Source organism: Berghia stephanieae, chromosome 14 (genome assembly GCF_034508935.2).
Source record: "Berghia stephanieae isolate SIO BIC M18660-M18661 chromosome 14, UCSD_Bste_1.3, whole genome shotgun sequence".
Classification (NCBI taxonomy): Eukaryota; Metazoa; Mollusca; class Gastropoda; order Nudibranchia; family Aeolidiidae; genus Berghia; species Berghia stephanieae.
Window position 1 is genome coordinate 21,476,932 of NC_088373.1, and position 14,323 is coordinate 21,491,254.

At 36.8% G+C, this 14,323-nt stretch overlaps 1 protein-coding gene across 2 annotated transcripts in view; it reads right to left on the bottom strand.

Moving 5' to 3' along the window:
* The window catches only part of LOC144960148 (uncharacterized), a 70,429-nt gene that overhangs the window by 16,495 nt on the left and 39,611 nt on the right, over positions 1-14,323 (bottom strand). For both annotated transcript variants that reach the window (XM_078893138.1, XM_078893137.1), the window contains exons 4-5: positions 10,580-12,538; positions 410-727 (exon numbers count right to left, since the gene is read on the bottom strand). In XM_078893138.1, the coding sequence (XP_078749264.1) occupies positions 410-727; positions 10,580-12,538 (2,277 nt within the window). The remainder of the gene's footprint in view (positions 1-409; positions 728-10,579; positions 12,539-14,323) is intronic.

The following is a 14,323-nucleotide window of genomic DNA, read 5'->3' on the forward strand; positions in this document are numbered from 1 at the left end:
AATTATATAATTAGTATTCAGTGTCAATTAATTGATAATATTGAGAATTAAAGATCTAATACATAAATGTGCGGCTATGTGGTCTAGTGGTATGACACTCGCTTTCGGATCGGAAGGTCCTGGGTTCGAGCCTCGCGCTCGGCGCATAGTTGAGTCCTTGGAAAAGGCTCTTTATTCACATTCTCTCACCTTGATCAGGTATAAAATGAGTACCTTGCCGTAATCAACGTTGTCTTTGTCCGAAAAATTGTAATATCGCCTGCCTTACAGGCGTCATCTTCCGTTCTACATGTTAAATGTTGCTGTTGACCAGGGACCCCTTGTAAAGCGCTTTGAGCACATTTAGTGGATATTGCGCTATATAAAGCTCAATTTAATTTAATTTGATATTTGTAGTATAATTTCTGACCTTGTTGTCCTCCCTGGTTGGGCATCCACTGACTTGGTCCATACTCGTGTTGTTGGTGATAGCCTTGTTGATGCTGCTGTTGATGTTGTTGTTGTTGTTGCTGTGGTGGCGTGTTTGAATATTGCTGGTTGTTGTGGTTGTGGTGGTTGTTGTTATTGCCGTAATGCTGGTTGTTGTGATTGTTGGGGTTGTTGTAGTTTTGGTGCTGGTGGTTGTTGTGGTTGTTGCTATTAGTGTTGGTGTTATAACCACCATGAGAAGGTTGTTGTTGTTGATGATTGTGGTTGTTGTAGTTATAATTCTGGTTCTGTCCGCTGCCTGTTTTTATTGTTGTTAATGTTGATGTTATTGTTTTGTTTTTGTGTTTTATGGTTCGTCAAATTTACGTACGATTAAGAATTGAATAAAGTCAAAAGTTTGCCAAAAACAAGTTGTTGTTTTTGTGTTTTATGGTTTGTCAAATTTACGTACGATTAACAATTAAAAAAGGTCAAAAATTTGTCAAAAACAAGTCAATTTTGAAATCGAAATGATTGTTTTGTAAAAAAAGTAAGAGCAAGGGTAACAGTTTTTGTTTTGATTGTTATTTTATTATTTTTTATCGTTTATGATTTGACAGAACGATTTATTTATTTATATATTTTTATTTTGTGAATAAATTATGTACATTTTTTTCGGAAATGAATTGAAATTTGTTTTTTTTATGAATTGAGAAAGGAGAAAAAAAAGTATATAAAATGAATTAGAAATAAAATAGAGGTATTTTAAATAAGATAAAATTGAGAAAAGTACTGAAATGAGCACAACTCTTTTAATAAAGATATAGACTACGACTTAAACGTGGAAAATAAAGTTATTTATTAGAACGAGGAGTTGGTTTTTAAATATTATATTATCTATATTCAAATGATAATTAAAGACAGTCAAAATAGTGAATATAACAGATGAGTAGAGTAACAAGAATTTCAAACAAGTGAGTCATTTTCTAGATAACTTTTTAAAAATCTAAATTAACAATAACTAAGAAATATTAGATCTACGTTAGATTATATTAGATTATATAAGCTATATGTTAGAAGAAGAAAAATTCTATGTTAATTGCAATAAACGTTTTATCATAAATCTAAGACCTTCAAAATAATTGGTATGGAATAAATCTCACATACAACTAAAGAATTATTAAATAAATCTTAAACTGAAGAATTATCAAATGAATCTTAGATAAACAAAGGAATTACTAAATAAATCCTAGATAAACTAAATAATTATTAAATAAATCTTAGATAAACTAAATAATTATTTAATAAATCTTAGATAAACTAAATAATTATTTAATAAATCTTAGATTAACTAAAGAATTATGAAATAAATCTTAGATAAACTAAATAATTATTTAATAAATCTTAGATAAACTAAATAATTATTTAATAAATCTTAGATAAACTAAATAATTATTAAATAAATCTTAGATAAACTAAAGAATGTTTTTAACACATCAATTTATACTCGCTGTAACTACAATCGTTTTATAAAAATCAAAATTATAAGTATATCAAAATATAATACGATACAATATGAGATATATTATAATATTTTATCATGCAATGGATTAGGAGGTAAATGAATAGGATTCAATAGTCCGACGTCACGTCGGCCCAGCAACCAGTAACTTGGTTCTAAACAAAGAAAATCGGTCCTTTTTATTCTTCATGTTGGCTAGAAGTTTTTCAGATGTCATGTGATCAGAATGTATATAAGTCAAAACATGATCAGATTTGTAATGTTTTTCTCCTCTGGATACACTTTTATGCTCGTCGGAGAAGTATTTTATAAGGGCGGTGATGGAGATATTAGCGTCCGCCATTGTTCCCATAGTTTAGAACCAGCTACTATGCGTCATCACGACTGTTGAACCTATTTGTCATGTTGTTAAAAATCTGCGTCCTAAGGTACGAGCAGATGGTATGCTGTGACATAAATATTCGGTCTATGGGATGATGAGGGTCAACAATAACTAATGTGACATAACATGTAGTTTGTGTTTTACAGCAGGTGAGGGTTAATAATATTATTATAATATGTAGGAATCTTGTTGATGCAATGAAGGGTAATATTTCATAACAATAGTATTATTATGTGAACGTTGTCTTTGTCTAGTATTATATATATATATATATATATATATATATATATATATATATATATATATATTAAAAGTTAAAAAGTTATGCCTTTTGCGCCACGATATCATAAGATATTGTCGCCTAGGCATTCCACGAAGGAATATAGATAACTCATCAAACAAGATGTCTGATGTCAACAGGAATCACCCATGTTGTCCAAGTGAGCAAATTGGGAGTTAATAATCTTGCTCAAGGAAAAAAAACCGAAAGTGGCTGAAGCGGGGCTCGAACCCGGGTCATCCGGATCACGGTGCAATGCCTTAACCACTCGGTCACTTCGCCCCCTATATATCTATAATATAAAGTGTTGACTTTCAAAACCATCTAAGTCTATTTTTATTTCATGCAGGTATTATGTGGTCTGGTTGTTTGACACTTGCGCTCAGATCGGGAAGGTCCTGGGCCCGATTCCCGGTTTGAGCAGCGTATAGTTGAGTCCCCCTTGGAAAAGGCTCTAAATTTGCATCTCTTTCACCGTATTCAAGTGTAAAACGAGTGTAAATCTGTCCGTTAACAACGTTGTTTGTCTCTGTTGGAAAATTTTAAACAAATGATAATATCGCCTAACAGGCTTCATGTCTCGTCCTACGTGGTAATTGTTCCAGTTGGCTAGGGACCCACTATAAAGCGCTTTGAGCACGTTTGGTGGACATAACGCTATTTAAATGCCTATTTTGTTTATTTTGTGTAGCTCTCAACATTCTTACATTACATTGAATGTTAGCGTCATATTTGCACCAACCTAACCTGCTGGTAACATTATATAAATCAATATATATATATGAGCCAAGGTCAAAAGGTGCCAATTTTTTTTTTCAAAATAAAAGTGACATAATAGTCCATTCATGTTTCTATATGTGTAGCAAAAACACTGTACTTCATGAATAAAAGGCCCTTTAGATAACTTTAAGGTCTAGCGCAGTATAATATCGTCAATAATACCTATAGGTTGCTGGTGTCACCTGTGACCGGTGACACCAAAATGAGATAAAAAACTCAATAACCAAATGATTTTTGTTGAGTATCAAACTTTATTTAGTAAGTTATAGATAAAAAGACACAATCAACAACAATCATAGTACACTAATATTACCAACTATTGGAGAAAATGTTGCTTTTTGGTGTCATCGGTCACAAGCAACATAGAATGAAAATATATTATTTCATAAAAATGTTTGTACATTAACAACAACAACAATATTGCATATTCTTATTACCAGCAACGTTCAGAAACTTTTGGAATAAAATGTTGGGAAATAATGTGACCAAAGCATATCTTATTCAGCGACATTGTGTCACTTGTGACATTAGACCGATGACACCATTACTTATGTCACAAGCAATACCAAATTGCAATTTCGACAATATATCAATAATTTCAGTCAAACCAGTGTAATAACCACACTTAAATATGGAATTTGATAATATTTCAGAAACCAAAGACTTCAAAATTAGAAATAATCATGGAAATTAGAGCATCTGAATGTGACTTGTGACATAAGACCGGTGACACCATTACTTATGTCACAAGCAACACCAAATTACACTTTCGTCCATAATATATCATTATTTTCAGTCAAAAAAGCACAATAACCTACTCTAAAATGAAATTCAATAATATTTTAAGAAACTAAATACTTTCAAATTGGAAATATACTTAGAAATTAGTAATACCATTGTTGCTATTACTTGGGTCAAAATCGGCACTAGAACGCAATTTCGCCTCAATAAATCAAGAATAACAACTGAACACATGTAATATAGCCTGTTAAAATGTAATTCAATGACATTTCAAGCTTTGAAGAACATGAAAACAGAAATACATTAGAAACTTCAAACTTAAGTGTCACCTGTGACATTTTAACCAATGACACCAATGGTCACAAAAAGTACCAGAAGTCACACAAACACTAGATAAATATCAGCCATGGTAATGAATTCATGTAACCATACGGTAACAGCCGCCCTACTGCTCAAATCTACTAGTTTGTAATAATTTAGTGTGTTAATAGTAAATCAAATCAAATTTCTTGACAACTCTTCTTTTATCTGGATTCGTCAAAGCTTGAGTTTTGTCTTTTTCTTGATTGATACAACCCTGAAACATAAAAAATTAGAATTACAAGGAAATAATTAATTGTGTCAAAATCACAGTCTTATGTGAGATGTCATATCATATTTGTAAATAGAATAATAGCTGAAAACATAATTTTTTGGTGGCACTTTGTAATATCCAATATCAAGTGTTGCTTGTGACAATGTAAAATAGCGATGACACCAAAGTTCAACTTACCTTTTCTGCCTGGAGCCACGCTGGAAAGGCAAATGAAAGTGCTGCACTTCAAAGACTGGTAAGAAGGGTGGATCAAAATTGCGAATCGCCATTTAACGAAACAAACTTCCACGTGTTCACGCATGCCGTGTTGCTTGTGACAAATGACACCAAAACCAATAAACCTCAATATCGGCAAAACGGTATACATTTAATCCAAGATTTTTCAGATAGTAAATCTATGCTTTTTTCTCATAATAAAACATTTTATAAACATTAAACACGAGCTTTAAAGTTTCGTGTCGAGTCTTAGTATTGTGCTGTGTTTGATGACACCAAAGGTCACAAGCAACACCAACTTTTAAAGAACTCTCTATGAAACTTAATAGATATGTAATATACTGCAATTGCGTTTAAAAGTAAATTTTGACTTTATACTATTAGTCAAATGTCAATCATGTGAGCTAAAGCATCACATTTAATTTCTACATGATTTCTAAAAAGGTGATGCGTTGACCTCGTTTTAAGCACATGCCAAACAGCATTCAAATTCCACTTTCAAGTTGTTTATTTCATATTCTGTTGAACAGAGTATGTTGAGCTATCTCATTTTATCTCTTCCTCATATTATCAATTGATTACAAGCATTAACCCAATGAAAACAGCCCATAATTAAGTAAAAATCAAATTTTCTTAACACTGGTATCAGGCGGGCACCTTTTGACCTTGGCTCATATATATATATATATATATATATATATATATATATATATATATATATATATATTATATTTATATATATAAAGAATTTCCACGGATTTCCATGCCAGATCAATGCGCATGAGATCAAAACTAAATTTCAATTTTATTAAGTACAACTCGCCTGTTAGGCGCTCATTTGTTACTAATACTATCACTGCCTATAGCAACGCAACCCTTCACCACTGAGTCGAGGAGTGGGGGGGGGGAGGGTAATGTATGTAAAGTGTCTAATTCAAGGATACAACGTCGGGATCAAGTATTTACTAATATCGTTGAAACCCATCCGGTCACTGACCAGGATTAACCTAGCTTGGCTTTTGGTGAGAAGACGATGGATCTCGTAAATTGAGATCTATAAGGCCTGTATTATAAATACATTCGAATTAACGGAGTGTCGCCCTAGGCAATTTTATATTGTTAGGAATAAGTAAATAAGGTTTGATTTATAAATCCGTATATCTGAGTATCCGGACAATATCTTTGAGAATGATGGCGTTTGGTATAATGAGACTTTACTGTATTGAATTTATATAGACCTTATAATAAGAATTGTGTGTTGGGTTGAGGGGGGTAGGTAGATAGATAGATAGATAGATAGATAGATAGATAGATAGATAGATAGATAGATAGATAGAGAGTGAGAGAGAAAGAGAGAGAGAGAGAGATAGAGAGATTGTGTGTGTGTGTGTGTATGTGTGTGTGTGTGTATGTGTGAGAGAGAGAGTGTGTGAGGAGACGTGAGAGAGAGAAATGTGACAAAGAGACGGAGAAAGAAAGATAGATAGATAGATAGAGATAAAAAGAGAGAAAGTGCTGTAGAGAGAAAGACAGGAAGAAAGAATGGGACACACCAACACCCACCCACCCACACACACACACACACACACGCGCGCGCGCACACACAGAGAAGAGAGAGATAGATAGATAGATAGATAGAGATAGACAGAGAGAGAGAGAGAGAGAGAGAGAGAGAGAGAGAGTAGACATCATTGTATTTCATATTTCATATATCGTATTGTGTCCACTCTTTGAGATGTTGTTTTGCACTTAACAGGTGTCAGGACTGACATTAAAACTGCCACGCTATTTATGAATGTCGTATTTCTCATTGTTCTAACTAAAACATAAGCTTTATTATCCTGGTTAGGATAATAATTGAGGGAGGGGGGTTGGAGATGGTTGGGTTGAGGGGGGGGGGGGAGGAGGAGAGGAGAGTGGAGGGGATGTGATGGCGGCAGTTGAGACCAATGATGTGGAGTTATGTAGACGAAATGTAGAATGTAAGGTGTATGTATGTTTTATAATTCTAGTGCAGACCCCGCGCTGTTTGAGGTTAAATAATGGCAAGTTAAGCACAGGTACTTTTTAAAAAATCTTAATTAAAAAAAATAATTCAGAAATAAATCGAAAAGAATCTTTTGAGTCATAAATGATCTAACTTGGTCCAGTAATAAAGTCTGTATAGGTGCGCGCGAATGAATCTGGCAACCTTACTAACGAAACGAAAGTCTGTGGACAAACTTGTTCTTCCGATTGGACAGATAACATACGATGAGTTCACCATAATGATTTATTATATAAGATATTCAAAATCCGTGAGGAAATGTTTCAAAAACCTAAAAGTAGATATGCCGCTAAAACTCAACGACTACACTGTAACGCTACTTTTGCAGGTAAAAGTCAATCTGCCAACTCATCTAAAACAGCTTCTATTCGCCATTCCAGTGGTCAAATGTACGATCATTATAGATAGTATGCAGATGACGTCACTCAGGCCTGTGTTATGGTTTTTGCCATCCGCGTTTGTGAGTTGTTCTCACTAAACTGTATTAACCAGACTATAAAAGTTCATGGTTAAACAGAGTTTGTGTGTTGGTCCGTTATACTTCCGGATGGCAATGTTGTGAACTCCTTGGCCAAGCGCATTCTATCTATAGATAGATAGTATACGCTTGGCTAAGAAGCTCATAACATTGCCATCCGGAGTATAACGGACCAACACACAAAACTGTGTGTATCCATGAACGTCTATAGTCGGGTTAATACAGTTCAGTGAGCATTACTCATAAACGCGGATGGCAAAAAAACAATAACAAAGACCAGAGTGAGGTCATCTTCGAACTATCTATAATTAGTATGCGCCTGGCTAAGAAGGTCACCACATTGTTTGGGTTTTTTTAAATATGGGGTTTTGTAAAAATGTCCAAACTATTTTTAGCTTTTCATGTCGGAGGTGTCCGCCAATATACAACTTTTAAAAGTGATTTTTTTTAAAAGCAACAACATCATAGCGGATTATTTTAGTTTTAAATATTGTCTTCTTCGCATTGTGTATATTTCTTGTTCTTTTAAAAATACAATTGCTTCCATACAGAAAGGGAGACAGAGAGAGAGAGAGAGAGAGAGAGAGAGAGAGAGAGAGAGAGAAAGAGAGAGAGAGAAAGAGAGAGAGAGAGAGATTGAGCGAGGGAGAGATAGAGCGAAGAGGGCACAGAGAGGGAGAATGAGAGAGATAGATAGACAGATAGAGAGAGAGAGAGAGAGAGAGAGAGAGAGAGAGAGAGAAAGAGAGAGAGAGAAAGAGAGAGAGAAAGAGAGCGAGAGCAAGAGAGAGAGAGAGAGACAGACAGACAGAGAGAAAGAGAGAAAAGAAGAAACAAAGTAAGAGAGAGAGGGAAAGAGATAGATAGATAGATAGATAGATAGATAGATAGATAGATAGATAGATAGATAGATGGATAGATAGATAGACAAAGAGAGAGAGAGAGAGAGAGAGAGAGAGAGAGAGAGAGAGCGTGTGTGAGAAAGAGAAAGAAAGAAAAAGAGATAGATAGATAGATAGATAGATAGATAGATAGATAGATAGAGAAAGAAAGAAAAGAGAGAGAGAGTGAGAGAGAGAGAGATAGATAAATAGATAGATAGATAGAGAAAGAAAGAGAGAGAGAGAAAAAGTGAGAGCGAGAGAGAGAGAGAGAGAGAGAGAGAGAGAGAGAGAGACAGACAGACAGACAGAGAGAAAGAGAGAAAGGTAGAAACAAAGTAAGAGAGAGTGAAAGAAATTGATAGATAGATAGATAGATAAATAGATAGAGAAAGAGAGAGAGAGAGAGAGAGAGAGAGAGAGAGAGAGAGAGAGAGAGAGAGAGAGAGAGAGATTTTTTACAGACTTCCATTATTTAACGGCATCCTTACTCACAATAACCAGTACTTTTATCACCTGAATATGGACATATTATCTTAAGCCTTCTTATAGTCAGAGATCGTGTGTGTGTGTGTGTGTGTGTGTGTGTGTGTTTGAGTGTGTATGTGTGTGTGAGTGTGTGAGAGAGTGTGTGTGACTATTTTAGTGACGATAGAAGATCAGCCAAATATGATCAGCATTCTAAATATTTTGAGAAGTGTCTCAGTACTTATAATAATAATAATGCTGAAAACTTATATAGCGCTATAACTCCGAGACACCGGACTCTAAGCGCTTAAATTACAAATTACTTTGGCTGAAACATACTCATTCACACACAAAAGCACATACACACACATACACACACACACACACATACACACAACAGATAACAGATAGACCTATTTGGCTTCTCATACCATCTACGAAAGACGAAACATATATGTTTTAAGGGAACGTTTTAAAATAGACATTTTTAAAAACTTATTTTAAACCCAGTTTGAAGGATACATAGAGGGGTAGATAAGACAAGGAAATCGACACGGGATTGTGGATAATATTTTGGCTAAATTGTATAAATTGTAGGAGTTTAATGGATAGGGGAGAGGATCATGGGATGGATAATGGATAATGTGGGGCATATATTATTATTATGGATTATATTATTTGAAGTTCGTGTTGGATTGATTCTTGAACCCAAGAGGAGGTATACAGACACAAGCGGAGGAATACGGACACAAGAGGAGGAATACAGACGCAAGAGGAGGTATACAGACGCAAGAGGAGGAATACGGACACACGAGGAGGAATACAGACACAATAGGAGGAAAACAGACACAAGAGTAGGAATACAGACACAAGAGGAGGAATACAGACACAAGAGTAGGAATGCAGACACAAGAGGAGGAATACAGACACAAGAGGAGGAAAACAGACACAAGAGGAGGAATACAGACACAAGAGGAGGAATACAGACACAAGAGGAGGAATACAGACCCAAGAGGAGGAATACAGACACAAGAGGAGGAATACAGACACAAGAGGAGGAATATAGACAAAAGTTTGGGATACGATTTTGGAAATGGCGCGGACGGATCGGGTGCTTGGATGCTTCGTGTTTGGCAAGGGTTAGAAGCAGCTTGAGGAAAAGTATAGGAATTGTTGAAGTGGTTTCTGTTTGCATTGGGAGATAGGTAAATGGCTGGATCAATTTGGAGGAAGAAGTAGGATTGGAGTGGTGGCGAGGGAGGGAGGGAAAGGCGGTTGAAGGAGGAAATAGGGAGCAAAGGTGGGTGGGTGAGTGATTTGGGTCGGTGGTTGGTGGCGAGATTGGGAGAAGATGAAAGAACTTTTATTCTTGCCTAGACCATAATCGTACAATGGTGTTTGCGTGGTAGAGACGACGACGGAATTACCCCATGATGACCAAGCCTCTTGTTGATAGCCATTGTGTTGTGTGGGTGTTTGCTGTGTTGGTGTTTGTAATAGGTTGTCGTACTGTCCGGATGACGACGCGTGTTGTGAGAGCGTGTTGTCGTATTGTGTCCCTGATGTAGACAATAGATTGTCGAAATGCGACGAAGATGATAACGATGGTGATGATGATAATGATGATAGCGATGATTGTAATGATGATAATGATGATGACAATGTGTTTTGATGATAATTTGTGGATCCGGTATTGTGGTTATTGTTGTAATCATGAGAAGAATACTGTTGCTGTTGTGAAGCAGGGTTGTTAAAATTATAGCTTAGATCTAGGGCAGGACCTTGAGGTGCTCTGTTGAATCCCTGAATTGGTGGGCTTTGGTCCCACCCCGCAGTCCCAGCTCCTACTGCGCCAGCCAAGTCCAGATTCATAGGCGCGTTCTGGTCCTGCCACAAATTGGCTGCGCCTGCCTGCTGTTCAAACTGGCTGTTTTGACTGGTTCGTCTCAGGCTTTGAAATATGCTGTCAGTGAGTGGTCCTTTGACGAGATCCAGAGATATTGGTGCCACCTTTTTGGGCTCCTGTTTGATGTCTTGTTTTGGCTGTCCGGGTGCGTAGTCGGGAATTGTGAATGATGACGTTTGAGACAAATGTTTTTGGCCATATTTCTCGAGGAAGAGATCAGGTCTCTGAGTCGTGGTTGTCGGTGGCTTGCGCACTGCAGGAGCGGTTGGCTCGGGCTCCTTGGGTAAGCTGATATGGTATGGTCCGTTATACGGTCGCTGTTTGCGGTAGTAGTCAGCGTCCTTTTTGACATTTGCCCTATCGAGCTTGATCGAATTAATTAGAGTTTCAAGAACGGAAGTAGCGACGGCGTCCGAATTTGAACTTGTCTGGGGTGAAGCGGCAGACATAGAAGGGTTGGAGTTTGTGTAGGTACTCGTGGAGGGGTTTTGATTCCCTAGAAGATTTGACATTTGTTGGGTTGGAAGATTTTGAAGTGTAGCTTGAGCCCCGACACTTCCTGCTACTCCTCCAGTAGGCGCTTCCATTATAACTCCCGCTGTCAAGCCAGTTCCTGCATTTTGTTGTGACATTGCAAGTTGGCTGATATCGGTCATTAGTCCAGCAATTGTATTCATCAACGCGTTTCGAGTGTGAGCGTCAATGGCAGCCTCAGCGGCATTTGCTTGCTGGTTCACATTAGTAGCAATAGGAACTGATGAATGTTGCTGGCTTCCTGTTGAGGCATATCCAGAAACACTGTATCCTCCAGATGACGTCGCTAAACCCAAACCCTGGGCTTGGGATGAAGTCGGTATTGACTGACTTTGAACTTGAGACGATCCGAAATTCTGGCCTTGAGCTTGAGCTTGTGGTTGAATCTGTCCACGTCCAGTAAAACTGTCTTGCAGACTAGGGGAATTTGACCCAGAACTACCAGTAGATTGTGCAGACCCAGAATTTCCCATGAAGTTACTCAAGTACGCGGTTCCGGCCTGCTTCGTCACTGTCGATGTGGGAGTTCTTGCAGATCCCCCGACTTTAGATGACAGGTTTCGAAGTCTTGACAACAGTTCTCTAGCTCTGTTTGCGCTAGTTCCGCTCCCAACATTTGGAGTTGATGCTGCTGTTGCTGTTGCTGCTGTTGGCGATGATTGTAAAGATGATGATGTTGGGTTTTGAGGAACTGCTGATATTTGTTGACTTTGGGATGACTGTTGGTTATTATTTGAGGAAGATGCATAGGTGTTGCTGGTTGAAGCTGCTTGATTCGGGCTAGTAAATGACTGCACAGTAGCTGTGTTGGTAAATGATGTTTGTGTGTTGGCCGGTGCCGTGTTTTTGTTGAAAGGAATAGTATTTGTAGGTCTTCTCTGAATGGCAGAGGCGAGATTCTTTAATTTGTTTTGAAGAGATGAAGCAGACAGACTATTTTGAAACTTTTGTGATTGAGTGTTTTGCTTTACAGAGCGCGCTGGGCTTACCATGGATCTACTGGAAGAAGTAAAAGACGACAGTATTGACGATGCAGACGGCGAGGACGAGGGGGTTAGTGCTTTTTTGGATGAATGTGTCTGTGGTACTGACGATCTTCCTACCACGCTGTTTCCAGAGGACGTAAAAGCAGAGAGTCCCGATATCGATTTGGTCGGCGATTGTTGTTGTTTTAGTTGTTGTAGTCTTTGGCGTTCTAATAGTTGTTGCTGTTGAAGACGTAGTAGTTTTTGTGTATTTTGTGGTGTAGTGATTTTGGCTGCTCGGGAGGCTGTGGAGGCCGTGGACTTTATCTTTGGCTCTGTGGATTAGGGGGCAAGGGGGGCAATAAAGAGAAAAGGGAGAATACAAAAGCGAAGAAGGGTTTGTGAAAAGGAAAAGTCATTTCTAAGGCAGAGAGTAACAGTAGCTTCCACTTAAGGTCCCTGGGAAAACCAGGATACAACTTTTGTTTTTTGATGACTAGATGATGGTTAACGAACGAAAAGAGCATTTGGATAAAATGTCTGCATTATACTCATGTGGGTCTGGATCTATTTGGAATCAAAGACTATTTTGTTGCTAATGAATGGTGTATATTGTATTATGGTTTAATCTCCAAAACATAACGAGGACAAAACGACGCTCCATAAATAAAACAATGGAAGAGGGGGCAGATTCACGAAGTAACAAAATCAATCTTTACTTTTTCAATAAAAGTATCAAAACAAATGTTCATAAAACTAAAAAAATTACTCATAAGTTGAACATGAACATGAGACAATTGAGGCAAAATGATTAAACATTTTATCACACAGAATTCATAAACAAAGACGTTATCAACAGAGAGGGGAGGGTTCGGTTCTCTCACTTTCTCTCTCTCTCTCTCTCTCTCTCTCTCTCTCTCTCTTTCTCTCTTTCTCTTGCAATTTTTTTCTGTTACTCCCTTACACTTATATACACGTGTTTGAATAGATGCGAGTGTATGTTTGTGAGTGTGTGTCCAGAATGAAGCGGAGGTTGGAAAATAACACACAATTCGATATTGATATTAGTAGAGGCGGACAAACGAGAAATATTATCTATTTACCATGTATATTAATTCGCAAGAACATCAATACATTTTTGACGGTATTTGGGTAAATCATTGTTGTTGTGAAAGTAATGAAACATTTGGGGGCCTTATGCAGGAACTACTGTCGATGTAACCGCCTTTGAAAATGTCTGCCATTTTTGGTTTGGGTAGAATCAAAGAGTGGATACAATACATATAATATAACATCTACATAGCTAATAGAGGAATCATACAATATATCATATATACCATGTGTATACTAATGACTACTGAATGATATATCAACATGGTTATACTATAATACATCACCTTATATATATATAAAACCCTTTAAGCGATTATATGATATAGCATAAAACGTAATAAAATAATAAGATATTAACGTTTGGGGCTTATGTGGCTTCAAACGTCGGAAAACGCTGTGAAAATGAAAAACTGATTGAATTTTGATTGAATAGAAAATTATAGAAACAGAAAGTTGGGTCATAATAAACCTGCAGACCAGTAATGGTAAGTGATATGAGAAAGTTTACATAGAAAGCAAGCACTAGTATTCATTTCAAATGTACTCGATGAGCTTTTTGACATTTTAGAATTAGTAAGGAGTAAAAATATAGTTTTAAAAAACTCTACACCCTCCTCTCCCCCTCTCAACCACAAAAAAAGATCATAATAACGAAAAAACACAAACAAAAAAAAAACAAAACAAAAATACAAACAAATGGACAATAAAAATGGATAAACGAAGTAAAACAGAGAAACCCACTCCCATACAAACAGGACCAAATTACATGGCAATGTGCCTGAAACAACGGACGGAACCAGTCACTTGGCTCTCAAAATAAAGATTCCAAAACATGAACTTTGAGAAAACTCGGCGCAATTTCTGAAATTCAAACACAGAATGATATTAGACCTATAGCAAGTCTTAACAGTTGACATTATCATTTTCTGTCTATGAACTATTTTTGAAAATTGTTACATCCAACTTGCTTCCTATCTTATTGTGTGAACCAAAGAAACACTTGGTGG